Here is a 17,880-nt window from a genome sequence, read left to right as displayed (position 1 = left end):
TGATAAATTTCTCTTTTGTTGTTTGATTTATCGTTGTTCATGGTTTATATTAATAGTTTCTGCATGACACCACACACACACACACACACATATATATATATATATATATATATATATATATATATATATATATATATATATATATATATATATATATATATATATATAGCTTCTTCCTTTTCCGAACTTCTCAAGTTTATGACAAACTTTCAACATTACATTTGATGCTACTTTGGACTTCGATGGCTAATAATAATAATAATAATAATAATAATAATAATAATAATAATAATAGATGAAAGATACCTTAAATCATATGACAAGTGTACTTTAGACACTTCATATATAAAAAGGACGGGACATCATATATGATATATAGTTACTACATCAGTAGAACTATTCAATTGACAAGTGAAGTTAATGAAACTTAAAAGACGACAACTTTGAGGAATTTCTACATTCAAGTTTAGCTAACGTGGGTGTGTTATAAACGGAAGAAAAGGAGTGTTGAGTCAAAGATAAGTCCTCTAATTGGCTGCTAGTTGTACATTAATTCGGTCTTCCTCATTATTATTAATGATGTAAGAGAATCATAGAGCTCTCTCTTTTGTCGTTATTAGGCGGCCATTATTCACCAGTGTACTACCAATGCGACAGCACATCTAATTCTGAAGCATCTCTACTTCCTCAACCTCTCCTTGCTCGATGTGAGAGTATCACATAGTTATGCCCAACCAAGAATGTGACCTCACCGTAAATAAAACGAGTAAATATTATACTAGAATATAATACGACTTCAATTTTTAATGGAGACAAAATCATGCTAGGACAAGAATTAAAGTGATGGAAGATATCAGGTAATTATATTGATAGGAGGTTATAAGTGCATATAAAATAATTAAAGTGCAGGTAAGTTAACCTAAACATCATTATTTTTCTCCTAAACCACACAGTCTACATAGACCGTCAGAGAGAAAAATGACAAATTTTCCCTTAGTAGGAGTTAATATGGTCCGGTCATTCGAGCAAAAGTTGTGAACAATGAACCTAATGTGATCCGTCATCGGATCCTACGCATAATAGAAGTCATTGCACTGAATTATTCTTTATTATGAAAAGAAATATTTCACCTTGAATCACTAAGAATGTACATACTCATCTTTGATTGTCCTACGGAAAATACTAGTCCTGCTACATTTATTTCATAGAGAAAGATGTTGACTAGAGTTAGTTAATCAAGCTGATAAGTTAATTATGTAACTACAGTTAGGTGGTTAGTTAGTTAGTACAGTAATTAGAAGTTAGTTATACTGTAGATATAAGAACACACTGTACACTCTGAAAACATACGCTTGTATCACTTCTACTTTCTTCTTCTAAAGAACAGAGATTTGTTTCTCTCAAGTGTGGGTTCATTTGCATGTCTTCTTCATTAAGCTCGATCTCTAGATCCATGGCAGCTAACATGGTATCAGAGCCACTGGAGTGAATCGAAGACGTCTCTCAAGCTGTTTCTTCCTCTCGCTACCTCAATTTCACAATTCTGTGGGAAATTGTCCAATTATAGCGTGTAGCTGAAAACCTAGGGTTTACTCTTGAAGAAGCTGCTGAAAATGGCGATTGGAGAAGAAACAACTACTGATAGTGTCAATAATGCAGTAGGTGCAACTGGTACAACTGTATTTCCGTCAATTGATCACAATCATCCACTCTTCCTTCAACCAACAGACACTCCAGGTAGCATTCTGATCTCTCTTCAACTTACTGGTTCAGATAACTACGCAATATGGAGTAGATCTATGAGGATTGGTTTGTTAGGGAAGAGTATGTTAGGTTTTGTAGATGGTTGATTCCCTAAGTCTAAGTTTGAACCTGAACTTCATGATCAATGGGAGAAAGTGAATGTTGCAGTTCTCTCATGGATAATGAATGCAGTAAAGCCAGGGGTACTTAGTCGTGTAGTATATGCCTCTAATGCTCATAAGGTTTGGGAAGACCTAAAGGAGAGATTTGACAAAGTGAATAAATCTAGGGTTCTGTATCTCAGTAGAGAAATTCATAATCTTACTCAAGGCACTATGTCTGTTGCTGATTACTTCTCCAAGCTGAGAGACCTATGGGATGAGTTTGATGTAATAATGCCCTGTCCTGGTTGTCCCTGTCCTGAATCAAAGAAATATGCCCAACATTTTGAGTATCACAGGCTACTGCAATTTCTAATGGGATTGAATGAGTCCTACTCATAGTCAAGGAGTCAGATTATGATGATGTATTCAATCCCTAGTATTAACAAAGCTTACTCACTATTGATTGATCAAGAAAGCCAAAGGAGTCTGGCTAATTTCACTCAGATCAATCAATCTACTGAAGGCATAGAAAGAGCAATGTTCTATAGTAATAAAAACTCAACAAGTGCAGGTGGAAATTTCAAGTTCAGAAAGAACCAAGTGTAGTGTGACTACTATCATTATAAGGGGCACACAAAGGAAACTGCTACAAACTTCATGGCTATCCCTCAGACTTCAAAGGAAAGAAGAAAGGGCAGAATACTGGAGTGTATGCAAATAATGTGAGTGGTTTGGTGTTTCCAAGTGCCACTGAAACTGGGAACCAACAAGGTGCTTATGGAACTCAGTCAGGAATGCAGCAGGTTCAGAATGCTTACATGCCTCAGCTTGCCCAGCTTGCACCTAATAATAGTCCTGCTACTCTTTTCTTCACTAAGGAGCAGTATCAACAGATACTTCAAATGCTAGCCAAAGGGAATAAAGAGGGTCCATAATCATCCAGCAAGTTAGCTGCTGCAGGTACTCTAATCACTCTAATGTCCAATTTTCTCAAGCAAAATTGGATCATAGACACAGGAGCCTCAAATCATATGACTTCTCAACTTGATGCTCTTACTTCTTGTTAGTCTATTCCCAGTTCAGAAAAGTGCAAAGTCCAATTACCTACTGGAAATGTAGTTTATGTATCACATAAAGGAAATGCCTCAGTACTTAGAAATAACAACATCTCAAATATGCTCTGTATTCCAGAATTTTTAATACAACCTGCTCTCAGTGTCTCAACTCACAAAAGAACTTCAATGCATGGTTGCATTCTTTCCTGACTTTTGTATTTTCCAGGATCTCTACAGTGGTCAGGTGAAGGGGATTGGTAAGGAGGAGCATGGCTTGTACATACTTCAAGGAGGACCTTTACAGGATTCTACAGCAACATCAATCAATAAGTGTGCTCACTCAGCCAGCTTAGCTGATTCTATAGAAGTGTGGCATAGAAGACTAGGACATGCTCCTATTGATGTAATAAGGAAGTTAGATACTTTTACTACCCTAAGGAAAGGACCTCAATACTGTCCTGTGTGTCCAGTTGCTAAACAGTCCAAACTGCCCTTTCTTTTAAGTACATCAGTGTCTAAGGTTGCATTTGACTTAGTGCATTGTGACATTTGGAGACCATATAGAGTTCTCTCACATAATGGTAAGAGGTATTTTGTTATAGTAGTTGATGACTATACCAGGTACACTTGGATTTTCTTGCTCAACTTCAAGTCAGAAGTCATAGTTGTACTAAGAGATTTTCTAACTCAAATAAAGAATATGTTTTCAACTTCCATAAAAGTCTTAAGGACTAATAATGGTAGTGAGTTCTTTAGTAATGAGTTCAAACAATTGTTGTCTAATCTTGGTATATTTCATCAGAGTTCATGTGTTTACACACCTCAACAAAATGGAATTGTTGAGAGGAAACACAGAACAATTCTGGACATGGCTAGGTCTCTTAGATTTCAAGCTTCTATTCCTCTCAGGTTCTGGGGTGGATGTGTTACCACAACAATCTACCTCATTAACAGGCTGCCCTCTAGAATCCTTGGGTACAAATCACCATTTGAGATGTTATACTTACATTCTCCTTCTCTGCAATACTTAAGAGTGTTTGGTTGTCTGTGTTATGCAGCATGTCCCAACATTGTCGACAAGTTCTCCCCAAGAGTTGTCCCTGCAGTATTCCTTGGTTACTCTTCCTCTCAAAAAGGTTATGTCTTGTATGACTTGAATGCTAAGTCTTTCTTTGTTAATAGAAATGTTGTGTTTCAGGAGACTATTTTTCCTTTCAAATATGTGTCCTCTTCAGGTAGTACTACTTTTCCTATATTGGATCTACTACCCTCAACTAGTTCAGATCCCAGGCTTTCAGCTGCAGATTCCTCACCTGAAGCTGGTTCTCTTTCACCTGAGCTTAACACTACACCTGAGGGGGACTCATCTCGTAATCATGAAGACAATGTCCTAGCTATTGTAGCACCAAAGGCTTTTTCCCCTGATGCTTCACTTGAGGGTGATCCTGATGCTGCAGAACCTAGCACAATGATTGCGTCAACTGATGTTGCTCCTGCTCAGGTCAGAAAATCTTCCAGGACCAGTAAACCTCCCATTTGGATGCAAGACTATGTGGTACAATCACATGCTGCACAGTGTCCCTATCATATCTCTACTTATGTCAGCTACTCCCATATCACTCCCTCTTATAGTAGAGTTTTGGCTGCTTATTCTGCTAGTTCTGAGCCTCAGTCATTTGCTGAGGCAGTTACAGATCCTCAATGGGTAGAGGCTATGAGGTTGGAGATAGCAGCATTAGAGGAGAATGAAACCTAGAGTATAGTTGATTTACATCCTGGCAAAACTCCTATTAGTTGCAGATGGATATTCAAGATCAAGTATAAGGCTTCAGGAGAGGTTGAAAGATACAAGGCCAGACTGGTTGCCCAGGGTTACAGTCAAAAGGAAGGTTTAGACTACAGTGAAACCTTCTCTCCTGTGGCAAAAATGGTCACAGTTAGATCAATTATGGCCCTTACTGCTTCTCAGCACTGGATGATTTATCAGATGGATATTCATAATGCATTTCTCAATGGTGATCTGGTTGAAGATATGTATATGCATATTCCACAAGGGTTTGCAAGCCAGGGGGCTAAGAAGGTTTGCAAACTTCACAAGTCATTATATGGGCTTAAACAAGCACCAAGACAGTGGAATATGAAGCTGACAGAAGTTCTATTGCAGATAGGGTTCAAGCAGAGTCACTATGACTATTCATTATTCATCAAAGAGGCCAATGGTATCACACATGGAAGTTGCCCTCAGAGTAGTCAGATACATCAAACAAACACCAGGCCTGGGGCTGCTTATGCCTGTAGAAAGTGTAGACAAACTGACTGCCTATTGTGATTCTGATTGGGGATCTTGTATAGAGTCAAGGAGATCAGTAACTGGACACCTGGTTAAGTTTGGAAATGCACTGGTGTCTTGGAAATCAAAGAAGCAAATGACTGTGTCCAGAAGTTCAGCTGAGGCAAAGTTCAAGAGTATGGCTTCATGTGCAGCAGAGGTCACTTGGTTGATAGGGTTATTTAAGAAACTTGGAGTGAAAGATTCAACAGCCTACAAGCTTGATATGTGACAGCAAAGCTGCTATTCAGATAGCAGCTAACCCTATCTTCCATGAAAGAACTAAACATATTGACATTGACTGTCATTTTGTTAGAGAAAAAATCTGTGAAGGATTGCTGAAGACAAAGTAAGTGCATACTAAAGACCAGCTAGCTGATCTGCTTACAAAGAGTTTAGGGAAGTAGCAACATGATCAGTTGCTGAATCAGTTAGGAGTGAAGAATGTGTATAAACCATCAGCTTGAGGGGGACTGTTGACTAGAGTTAGTTAATCAAGTTGATAAGTTAATTATGTAACTACAGTTAGGTGGTTAGTTAGTTAGCACAGTAATTAGAAGTTAGTTATATAGATATAAGAACATATTGTACACTCTGAAAACATACACTTGTATCACTTCTACTTTCTTCTTCTAAAAAACAGAGATTTGTTTCTCTCAAGTGTGGATTCATTTGCATGTCTTCTTCATTATCAATCTCTAGATCCATGGCAGCTAACAAAAGAAATGCACCGAGAAATAGAATGTAGCCCCAAATTGGAAGGATAAAAGAGATCAAAGATAGAGATGTCCAAAAGTGAAAGTGTGGAAAAAGATATTACACGATATCTAAAACGATTGGCCTAAATTAACCAACAAACCAGAAGTCCCAATCTCCTGAACATTACCTAGCTAGATATTTCTTGCATGGTGGCAATATATATTAATAGAAGGCCACCTGCTTAGCAAGTTTCCAATAAAATAGTTCATTAATTAATACTCCTCTTATCACGTCAGATAAAACAATTGAAACCAAAAAAAATAAAACTTTCACTAAACAAAGTAATGGAAGCAGAAGATACTCTAACACACGGGAACACTGAACCTTCAAATAAGAAGAGTAAAGATGGTAAAAGATTTACTGATGAACAAGTCAAGTTGCTTGAGTCCATGTTTAAACAAGAGATAAAGCTTGAACCAAGGAAGAAGCTTGAGCTGGCAAGAGATCTTGGGCTGCAACCTCGTCAAGTAGCTATTTGGTTTCAAAACAGAAGGGCTAGATGGAAATCGAAGCAAATGGAGCACGAATACAGACTACTCAAAGCGGAATTTGACAAGCTAAATATGCAATTTCAATCATTGAAGCAAGAAAAGGAATCTTTGCTCAAGCAGGTATCTCATTAGTTATTGCTCCCTATCTTCCATCTTACGTGCCCTATTTCCTCCTCTCTTTTTTTTGGTCTAAAAAAGAATAGCTGATACTCTTTAACTCAAAACTTCTCATTTTACATTCCATACTATGCTCTTCCATTCCATAGAGACATTATGTTTAAGACCACAAGTTCTAACATTACTTTTGGTATGCATCAAATTCTTTTTATTTTTTAAAGTTCGTGTCAAGTAAAATACATCATATAAAATGAAAATAGAGAGAATAATTTCTCTCTCTTGCGTTTTCTCAAAGTCATTAGTCATTCCTTATCAATGCTTAAATAACGTTTGATTCTTAAACAGTTAGAGGAACTAAATGATCAGCTGGAAAACAACCATGCTGGTTGCAGCAGAGGCCAAGATTCACTAGACAGCAAAATCTACACATGCTCTGAAAATGGAGGTACTGACTTAGAGTTGAAGGACAATATCTCTGGTTGTTTAAATGCAAGTGTAGAAGGCAAGAAAGTTAATGAAGTGGAAAATGACAGAGAAGGAAGATTAATCGAACATTTCAGATGGAAGGAAGAACCAGAGTTTTGGAACATGGAAGAATTAGGTGACAGTTCCTTAGGATCACCTGGACACTGGTGTGCCGTAGGCCTAGGTCGTACCTTCGACCTGTCATGTGGCAATTCCAAGTGGTGGGAATTTTGAACTCCACAAATACAATAAAGCTTTTCAAAGGAATCAGCAGTGACCCAAGTTTGATCAATAGAAAAGTTTTTTCTTTCTTTTTTCACATTGTTAGAGACAAGGTTGTGTGCAGGAATAGAAGGAAGAACTTTTTCCCAGTTGCTTTTTTCCATTGTGCTGAGAATCCGAAAGGAGTTTGCCAAAAATTGATTTGCAAGGAGAACTAGCAGCATGAACAGCGAAGGCTTTGCATGTGATTCGGGATGCATGAACAAGGGATATACTTGCCTTATTTTTTGAAATGTTCCACTGATGTTTCTTTCTTCTTCTTCTTCTTTTATTTTATTTTGGGGGGGGGAGGAGGGGGGGGGGGTTAATGGATAGCTTGTAATTTATTTCAAAAGAAAGAGAAACTATGTCAATTGGGCTTCTTCGTGTGACCACAATAAAATAAATTGAATATACTCAGTATCCAAATTGCCTTTCACTCTGTTGTATGGAAGTTAAAGTTTAGTGAATGAAGCTTCAAGCAATCAAGGAAATAAAAGCCAAACATTAACATATAGCACTACCGGAACAGAGTTGCATATACCTTTTACTCGCATGAAGTTCCACCAAGCTGTATGGTGGGTAAGTTTTCCCTTTTCTTGGGCTTTATGCCGCACAAATCCATATTAGTCAAAATTGGCTCCTGATTACGTAAAGCTATGAAAAATGAGTCTTTTTCTTTTCCTTTTTAAACTGATTCTTAGAGCTAGAGGCAGCAAAAGAATGCCTTAATCTAATAGGAAAACAGTTGTAATTGTTGCTGAAGAAATGGAACTAGAAATGGGATCCAGCAAGCATTAAGTTATGGAAGATTACTTCTCTTTCGGTGAAAATTTGGGGTTAAAAGCATCAAGTGAGTTCATGGTTTATAAAAGCTTCCCCAGTATTTCTATTCATCTTCTAGATCTCTTTCTATCCAAAGCCGTCTAAAAGCCAATGTACCCCCCTCCCCAGGCTAAAATGTTGCCAGAAATGGTTACTCCCCAAGTGTGGTTGCCATTTGGAAAGTCAAGCATCTTTTATCTGAGGCCTCTCATGGAAAGTCAAGCATCTTTTATTTGAGGCCTCGTGAGACTTCGCCGACAACCACACCATGAGCCTCATCATGAGGCAGCCATCATAAGGCAATGGATGTGCATAGGGATGATTATATAGCCAAGGCATAGAGGCAACACTACTGTAGTTGGTAAAAAAAAAAACACTCCAATGACAGTTGTTAGTCCATGCATACTTGATAAGTAAGGAAATTCTATGATCAACTTAAGTTAAGCGTCAAAACGGGTGGTTTCATGTATACCGCTGCTTATAACTGAAAAAGAAGCAACTGATGACGAGCTTCAAAGCATATGGCTTGAACTAACCAACTATTTTGCAGTCGATCAAACTCAGTTAAGTAGATTAAAAAGTAAAGCAAACGGGTAAAATTTTACAATTTATGTATATAGTGAAACAGACGCCGAAGGACAGACCAAAGTCAACAAGCAAATAAAAAACAAAAAAGTGCCAAATTATAAATCGTCTTGACAGCAAATGCAACCACCTGTTTACTTGATCTTCTTTTTTGGCCTCAACTGCAATAAAAGTAGGAAACAGAAGGACCATTTAGTAGAGTCCAGTAACACACAACGTTTCACAAGATTGACCAAGAACATACCTGGTTGCTATGGCCACACTTCTTTTTCCTGCAGTTGACAGCAGGAGGGTGCAAACGGGCATAGCATCTGCAGCAAAAGAAAACACATAAATACACCCAAGAGCATCAAAGAAAGAATAAAAACTTCTTTTTCCTGCAGTTGACAGCACGAGGGTGCAAACGGGCATAGCATCTGCAGCAAAAGAAAACACATAAATACACCCAAGAGCATCAAAGAAAGAATAAAAAGATCACAACTCGTTAGTCACACAACTTAACCCAATAAAAGGCAAAATCATAGAGCGTATCAAAGAAAGAATAAATAGACAACTTGTTAGTCACGCAACTTAACCCAGCAGAATGCAACATCATAGCGTGTGGATCAGTGAGAGAGCCCAAAAATAATTTAAAGGAAAAGACTTCATTTTAGCACCAAAAGTTTGTTTAGTCGTGCAATTATCATACAACTTCCTCATGAGATGACAATGAGAAAAACTGATATGTTCGATAGTCACTCAGAACAAGCAGAAGATGTCATGCATGCCATATTCAAGCCACTACCTCGGCCAGGATAGCTTCCAATCATGTCTACCAAAATAGTACACACAAAAGTAGATCAAAAAGCAAACAAGGACATCAGAGAGCTATACTAAGGAATCTGTAGGTGGTTGATAAGGTAGTATTTGGCAGGTTTCTATCTCTGCCATGCCCTCAAAGCATCATCACTTTCTAGTTTCTTCTTCGGTCCACATCACATAACTTTGTAAATTATCTTAATTTCTTAGCTAAGTACAATGCTCTGGGGCACGCAAATTAGAATAAAAGCAGCAGCGAAAAGATATTAATTTTCTTGTGCAAGATGCAACTTCACCATAACATCATAGAGGTGAAAGATAGAGGTGAAAGACAATCACCATGTGTTACAAGTGATAACAAGAAAACGAAATGCCATCTACAAGCTTGAGCTCACACGAAAATAATCGTATGTCACCACAAAAACATTTTTGAACCGGCCATCTTAGAGCTTTGACATTTCTGAGATAAATTATTTTTCGGATCTAGTGGAACAGACTATATGAATCCCCTATATCCAATTCTCATGAAATCAGGCCAATATCGTTCCAAAAGTAAACATAACACGTGAAATCAAGTCTTTTTTTGTTCAGGAGAACTTACTTGCGGCAGATCATCTTATCCTGGTTGTACTTCCGGGCCAAAGCCATAAGAGACGGTTCAATAATCCCACCTCGAAGCCTCAGCACAAGATGCAAAGTGGACTCTGTTTTTCATTAGGAAATATAATTAACCAAAATAAAATAACAGTTCAAAAAAACTTCAGTTTCCAATTTCATTCAACACGGACCTTTTTGGATATTATAATCTGCAAGCGTACGGCCATCTTCAAGCTGCTTACCAGCAAATATCAGACGTTGCTGGTCCGGTGGAATCCCTATAAAGTACCCATCAATCAGATAGCTTTACTATTTCACAATTACTATGAAAGATAAGAAAAAGGTGAGAAAATTACAAGTGAATACCTTCCTTATCCTGAATCTTAGCCTTGACATTGTCAATGGTGTCACTCGATTCGACCTCTAGGGTTATGGTCTTCCCTGTTAAGGTTTTCACGAAGATCTGCATCTTTAGTTCTCTTTGCTATTTGCACTTCATCCCGTTACCAGATAGCTTATAGCGATGCTGTTTAGGGTTTTGAGAAGCATTAATTTCATTTACCTCCACTCCAGATTGCATAATTACAAATAGCTCCCAGAGTTTTTTGAACGTACCTATTTAGGGCGGGGCAGGACGGGTTGTGAGTTGAGACTTAACTTGCAAAACTTTTAACCCCACCGCATAGCATTTTTTCTGCTTTCAACCCGCCTGACCCCACAAAACGAAATTTATGTTGTTACTTTTGCTGAAACGCACAAGTATAATGTATTTGAAATTCGAGGATATGGTATTAGCTACTTGTATCGTCAGTTTAACTTCTAAAATAACATCAATTTTTAATACTAAGAATTTGTTCACTTCTTTTCTCTTTTCAGACAAAAATAAAACTCCAAATAGATAGTGATTTTTTTAAAACAAATTAAGTAAATATAGTTACAAAAAATTGTTAAAGTTTAATTGAATAATAATTAGACACGATACTGAAAGTTAGAGTATAGTAACTTTATAAATTCAAAACCCATCAATATTAGAATACAGTAAAAAAATAAATTCAAGACCCATAAATGTTAGCTATATTCTAGCTAGGTCTATGTGCTATTTATTTTGTTTCTTCTTTATTTGATTTTGATTCTAAGTAGGTGGTAATTTTTGATCTTATTCTAAATTGGTAGTGTCAAATCAATGGAAACATATTTCTAATATTTTTCTCTTTCATCTTTGATAAAACTTGCATATTTATTTGTCTTGAAGTAGCATAAATCAGTTTTAAGCGTATCAAATTAAAAAATTGTTAGGTAGAAAAGATTAAGACCCATAACTATTTAAGTTAGTAATATAAATTGTTAAGGCATGTTTTAAAATTTTAAGCAAAGCTCCCGAAACCCGTTATTCGCCCCGCACCCACATTTAATTTAAAAAAATTATTTCAACTTGCCCCGCACCCACATAAGGCCTATCCACCCCCTCCTCACCTATCAAGTCCCATTTGTTGAATTTGGCAAATCCCACATCGGTGGGTTAGCCATTTGGTAGTGATATTTTTCCTATAAAAGAAGGCCTAATGTTTAGGATTTAAACACACTTCTCATTTGCCTTCTTATCTTCTTAAGACATTTGTATTTTCTCTCTTTAGTATTATTTCACTTGTATTTTTGGAGTAGAATAAAATATTGGTTGTGTCCGAGGAGTAGGCAAAATTGGCCGAACCTCGTAAATTTTGGTGTTCCTTTTATTGTTGCTTTATTGTCTTATTTATTATTTGGTGGCTGTCATAATTTTTGGTATAGTAGTTGTGACTTATTCATACTATATACATTTGGCTTCCGCAACAATTGGTATCAGAGCCAAGGTACTGTCTAAGTTATCTCTGTGGTTGCAGCATAGTCTGATCTTCCACATCAGAAAAGATTTATCTTGGTAATTGTGTCAAAGTTTTGTCTTAGTATGCTCTGTGGTTGCAGCTTAGTCTGATCTTCCACACCAGAAAGGAAATAATCTTGATTTGTGTCGTCAGCTATTAAATAATATTCGTGTCAAAATGGAAGACAATAAACAAGAAGAATCTACATCAAGTGTCAATAATACGTCATCGTTGGCATCTTCGCTTATGACAAGAATTGTGTCAAATGCGAAATTTGCGGTAGAAATTTTTGACGGATCAGGACATTTTGGGATGTGGCAAGGCGAGGTTCTAGATGTCCTTTTTCAACAAGGGCTAGATCTTGCCATTGAAGAAAAGAGACCAGATGTTATTGGAGAAGAAGATTGGAAAATTATCAATCGTGTTGCTTGCGGTACCATTCGATCCTACCTTGCTAGAGAGCAGAAATATCCATACACAAAGGAAACTTCTGCAAGTAAATTATGGAAAGCATTGGAGGATAATTTTTTGAAGAAAAACAGTCAAAATAAATTGTACATGAAGAAGAGACTGTTTCACTTCACCTATGTTCCTGGTACCATGATGAATGAACATATCACCAGTTTCAATAAGTTGGTCAAAGATTTGCAAAATATGGATACAACTTATGATGATGTTAACTTGGCCTTGATGTTGTTGGCGTCACTTCCTGATGAGTATGAGCACCTTGAAACTACTCTACTCCATGGAAATGACGAAGTTTCTCTCAGAGAAGTTTGTTCGGCTTTGTACAGCTATGAATAAAGAAAGCGAGAAAAACAGAAGGGCAGAGAAGGAGAAGCACTATTTGTGAGGGGTCGTCCTCAAAATCAAACGAGGACAAAGAAGGGAAGATCCAAGTCAAGATCCAGACCCAGCAAAGATGAATGTGCCTTTTGTCGAGAAAAGGGGCACTGGAAGAAAGACTGTCCGAAGTTGAAGAATAAGGCCAAACATAACAATAGAAAGGCCATTATGGATTCAAATGTAGCTGATTGTGATGATTCAGACTTCTCATTAGTTACAACATAGTCATCAACATCATCAGACGTATGGTTGATGGACTCGGCTTGTAGTTATCATATGTGTCCCAACAGGGACTGGTTCGTGGAATTTCAATAAGGAGAATATGGAGTCATCCACACAGCGGATAACAACCCTCTTACCTCATATGACATTGGTTCAATACGATTAAGGAACCATGATGGAATGATCAGAACATTAACAGATGTTCGATATGTACCGGATTTGAAGAAGAATCTCATCTCTGTGGGAGCCCTAGAATCAAAAGGGTTCAAAATCATTGCAGAAAATGGAGTGATGAGAGTATGCTCCGGTGCACTAGTGGTAATGAAGGCTAATCGGAAGAATAATAATATGTACCGCTATCGTGGCAGTACAGTTATTGGGACAGCGACAGTGACATCCAGTGACGACAAAGAGGCAGAAGCAACCAAGCTATGGCACATGCGCTTGGGACATGCTGGAGGAAAATCCTTGAAAACTCTATCAGATCAAGGATTGTTAAAAGGAGTAAAGGCTTGCAACTTGGAGTTTTGTGAGCATTGTGTCAAAGGGAAACAGACAAGGGTTAAATTTGGTACAGCGATCCATAATACTAAAGGCATTTTGGATTATGTACACTCTGATGTTTGGGGTCCTTCCAAAACACCTTCATTGGGTGGGAAGCACTATTTTGTAACCTTTGTTGATGATTTTTCTCGAAGAGTGTGGGTGTATACAATGAAAAACAAAGATGAAGTGCTGGGAATTTTTCTCAAATGGAAGACGATGGTGGAGAATCAAACAGGCAGGAGGATCAAGTGTATTCGCACAGACAATGGAGGTGAATACAAAAATGATCATTTCAATAAGGTCTGTGAAAATGATGGCATCGTCCGACACTTCACTGTTAGACATACACCACAACAGAATGGAGTGGCAGAACGTATGAACCGGACCTTGCTGGAGAAGGTACGGTGTATGTTGTCCAATGCTGGCTTGGGCAAAGAATTTTGGGCTGAGGCAATTACATATGCATGTCACCTCATTAATCGTCTACCATCTGCTGCTATTGATGGCAAAACACCATTTGAAAAATGGTACGGAAAACCTGCTGTAGATTATAACTCTTTGCACGTGTTTGGCTCAACTGCATATTATCATGTGACGGAGTCAAAATTGGATCCAAGGGCAAAGAAGGCTATTTTTATGGGAATTACTTCTGGAGTCAAAGGATATCGCTTATGGTGTCCTATGACAAAGAAAGTAATATTCAGCAGAGATGTTACCTTTGATGAATTTGCTATGGTAAATAAGGTAACAGAAGATACCAAACAAAATGAAGGTGCTTCTAAGCAGGTGGAGTTTGAGGGAAAATTTATTTTTCCTACACAAGAAGCAGAGGAGGAAACAAATGAAGATTACCCTCTGGAAGGAGAGCCAGTAGAGGAGATTCCAACTCAGGAACCTCAACAACAACTTGAATCAATAGCAACCAGCAGGCCAAAAAGAACAATAACGAAACATGTTCGTCTCATAGAGACGGTTGCTTGTGCAACCTCAATTGTAGCTGATGATGTTCCTACCACTTATAAAGACGCAGTCCAAAGTTCAGAAGAAGATAAGTGGAGGATTGCCATGAATGATGAAATACAGTCCCTTCATCAGAATCATACATGGAGATTGGCCAATCTCCCGAAGGGAAAGAAAGCAATTGGGTGCAAATGGGTATTTGCAAAGAAGGAAGGATTTCCTAACCAAGTAGATGTTCGCTACAAAGCAAGATTGGTGGCCAAAGGATATGCTCAAAAGGAGGGAATTGATTACAATGAAGTATTTTCTCCAGTTGTAAAACATTCCTCCATTAGAATTATGTTGGCTTTGGTAGCACAATTGGATTTGGAACTAGTTCAGATGGATGTAAAAACTGCGTTTTTACATGGAAACTTGGAGGAGGAAATCTACATGACTCAGCCAGAAGGATTCAAAGTTGCTGGAAAAGAAAATATGGTGTGCAAACTTGAAAAATCGTTGTACGGATTGAAACAATCTTCTAGACAATGGTACAAGCGATTTGACGAGTTTATGTTGCGGCAAGGGTACAAGAGAAGCAAATACGATCATTGTGTGTATTTGCACAAGCTTAAAGATGGTTCCTTTGTATATCTTCTCCTATATGTTGATGATATGTTGATAGCTTCCAAGAATTCGGAAGAAATTGATAAGTTGAAGATTCAACTGAAGAAGGAGTTCGAGATGAAGGATCTGGGTGAGGCAAAGAAAATTCTTGGCATGGAGATAATTAGAGATAGACGTTCAAAGAAACTCTGTTTATCTCAGAAAGAATATTTGAAGAGAGTACTACAACGTTTTGGCATAGATGACAAGACTAAGCCAGTTAGTACTCCACTTGCTCCCCATTTTAAGCTAAGTACTACTATGTCGCCAATGGATGAAGCTGAACGAGAGTATATGTCAAAGGTACCATACGCAAATGTTGTTGGTAGCTTGATGTATGCAATGGTTTGCACAAGGCCTGACATTTCACAAGCTGTTGGAGTTATTAGCAGATATATGCACAATCCAGGGAAGGAGCATTGGCAAGCTGTGAAGTGGATTCTACGGTATATTCATAATACTGTAGATGTCGGGTTAGTTTTTGAGCAGGAAGACAATCAGTCTGTAGTTGGATATTGTGACTCAGATTTTGCGGGTGATCTGGACAAACGAAGATCAACTACTGGTTATGTGTTTACTTTTGCAAAGGCACCAGTTAGTTGGAAGTCTACTTTGCAGTCAACAGTTGCTTTGTCTACAACAGAGGCAGAGTACATGGCTATTACAGAGGCTGTGAAGGAGGCAATTTGGCTTCAAGGATTGCTAAAGGAGCTTGGTGTTGAACAAAAAGGTATCACAATTTTTTGTGATAGTCAAAGTGCTATTCAATTAGCGAAGAACCAAGTTTATCATGCAAGGACGAAGCACATTGATGTTCGGTATCATTTCGTACGAGAAATCATAGAAGAAGGTGGAGTCACGGTGAAGAAAATTCATACTACAGAGAATCCTGCTGATATGCTGACAAAGGTGGTGACTGCGGTCAAGTTTCAACATTGTTTGGATTTGATCAACATTGTTGAACACTGAAGATTGAAGATGAAGACACAACCAAAATTTGTTATTGAGAGAAAAATTGAAGATGTGGAATTTTGCCAAGGTGGAGATTTGTTGAATTTGGCAAATCCCACATCGGTGGGTTAGCCATTTGGTAGTGATATTTTTCCTATAAAAGGAGGCCTAATGTTTAGGATTTAAACACACCTCTCATTTGCCTTCTTATCTTCTTAAGGCATTTGTATCTTCTCTCTTTAGTATTATTTCACTTGTATTTTTGGAGTGGAATAAAATATTGGTTGTGTCCGAGGAGTAGGCAAAATTTGCCGAACCTCGTAAATTTTGGTGTTCCTTTTATTGTTGCTTTATTATCTTATTTATTATTTGGTGGTTGTCATAATTTTTGGTATAGTAATTGTGACTTATTCACACTATATACATTTGGCTTCCGCAACACCATTATCATCCTTAAACGTATACATCATTTTATTTTAAGAAAATACATAAGTTGCCTCTTAATCTTGTCCAAAAAAAATCAGTTGTACACTTAAATTTCACGGGAGTTCCATTAACCCCTTATTCTAGATCAGAGTAAAACTAATGCCACCCTGAAGCATATTATACCAATCTCATGCTAGAGGTGTTATACACTCGCAAGCCACATCATCATCACATTTTAGTTTTTTTCTTTTTTAATTGATAATTTTTCTTTTTTTTCTTATATTTTTACACTAATTAATCCTGATTAACAACTAAAGCTCCTCAATAATAATAACTTTCACACTAGAAACCATCCCACACACCTCATCTATTTATCTCCTCCACAAAACTTTCACACAAGAAACCATCCCACACACCTCATCCATTTATCTCCTCCACAAAAACTTCTTCTTTTTTTCGCGCCTACCACGAATTCGGCCGCAAGTATCCCGACACCATTGATCTCTTGTTCTTCACCTGTGTAATATATTATATTTTATGGCTAAATAGCTTGAATACCTGATTCTATGGCTAATAAGAATACTAATAGGAGAGAAGCTAGAGTCGCAGTCTATTTTATTCCAAAATTTGTATGCTCGGGTTAGATTAATTTGTTGCTAAAGCTTGTTTTATTTAATTTTGTTAAAAGAATATTAATAAAGTGACATGCTAAAAAATAGACCAAAAAAAGGTTTTTCTTTTTATGAATCATGGATGGGAACCTTGAAGCATTTCTTGTTGTGATATTTCAAAAAAGGTGAACAAATGTCCATCCATGTGGCAAGACGCATGCAAGTAAAGTGGACGAATGTCCATCCATGTGGCAAGATGCATGCAAGTCTTGACAATCATACTTGACAAATGGCAAGAGACTTGACAAATTGCAAGAAACTTGACAAATGGCAAGAAAAGCCTTAAACTTTTTTTGTCTATAAAAGGGTCTTCCCTTAAGCCAATTTCAACCATTAGAAATCCTTCTCATACGTCTCTCTCTTCTTCCTTCTAATTCCTTTTCTATAATATTTAATTAATATTACACATTAGTTGTTACTTCCTTTTTTTCCTACTAGCTGGATTTGTATAATATTTAATTTTGTTGATTCCTGTATCCTCTAAATAAAATAGAGATAAGCCTGTTTAATCTTGGAGAAACATTTCACGCTGCTGAAATAATTTCTTAGGACAGTGTCCAGCACGACTCAAGCCAATTGGTGTATTTCCGCTTACAAATAATATTATTGCAGTATTATTATT

The 17,880-nt window shown here is 37.4% G+C and overlaps 2 protein-coding genes across 3 annotated transcripts; one reads left to right on the top strand and one right to left on the bottom strand.

Annotated features, from left to right (window-relative positions):
- The first annotated feature begins 5,862 nt into the window (after nucleotides 1–5,862).
- Nucleotides 5,863–7,622, top strand: LOC104248690 (homeobox-leucine zipper protein ATHB-12-like). The gene is made up of 2 exons (XM_009804990.2): nucleotides 5,863–6,601; nucleotides 6,944–7,622. The coding sequence occupies exons 1-2, from the start codon at nucleotides 6,275–6,277 to the stop codon at nucleotides 7,295–7,297; spliced, it is 681 nt and encodes a 226-aa protein (XP_009803292.1). The 5' UTR covers nucleotides 5,863–6,274; the 3' UTR covers nucleotides 7,298–7,622.
- Nucleotides 7,623–8,691: 1,069 nt separating this feature from the next.
- LOC104248691 (ubiquitin-ribosomal protein eL40 fusion protein) lies at nucleotides 8,692–10,710 on the bottom strand. Of its 2 annotated transcripts, none has more exons than XR_011400601.1 (5): nucleotides 10,496–10,644; nucleotides 10,321–10,407; nucleotides 10,134–10,236; nucleotides 8,979–9,150; nucleotides 8,692–8,895 (listed from the first exon to the last, which is right to left on the bottom strand). XR_011400601.1 is itself a non-coding variant. In XM_009804991.2 (5 exons), the coding sequence occupies exons 1-5, from the start codon at nucleotides 10,596–10,598 to the stop codon at nucleotides 8,869–8,871; spliced, it is 387 nt and encodes a 128-aa protein (XP_009803293.1). In that variant the 5' UTR covers nucleotides 10,599–10,710; the 3' UTR covers nucleotides 8,692–8,868. The 2 variants fall into 2 exon arrangements, 1 of the variants encoding a protein (XP_009803293.1); XM_009804991.2 differs by having other exon boundaries at nucleotides 8,979–9,045; nucleotides 10,496–10,710.
- Between the last annotated feature and the right edge of the window lie 7,170 nt (nucleotides 10,711–17,880).

The sequence above is a fragment of the Nicotiana sylvestris genome, chromosome 6 (genome assembly GCF_000393655.2).
Source record: "Nicotiana sylvestris chromosome 6, ASM39365v2, whole genome shotgun sequence".
NCBI classification, from domain to species: Eukaryota; Viridiplantae; Streptophyta; class Magnoliopsida; order Solanales; family Solanaceae; genus Nicotiana; species Nicotiana sylvestris.
The sequence above is the reverse complement of the archived record's forward strand: the minus strand, read 5'-3'. Positions and strand labels throughout refer to the sequence as shown.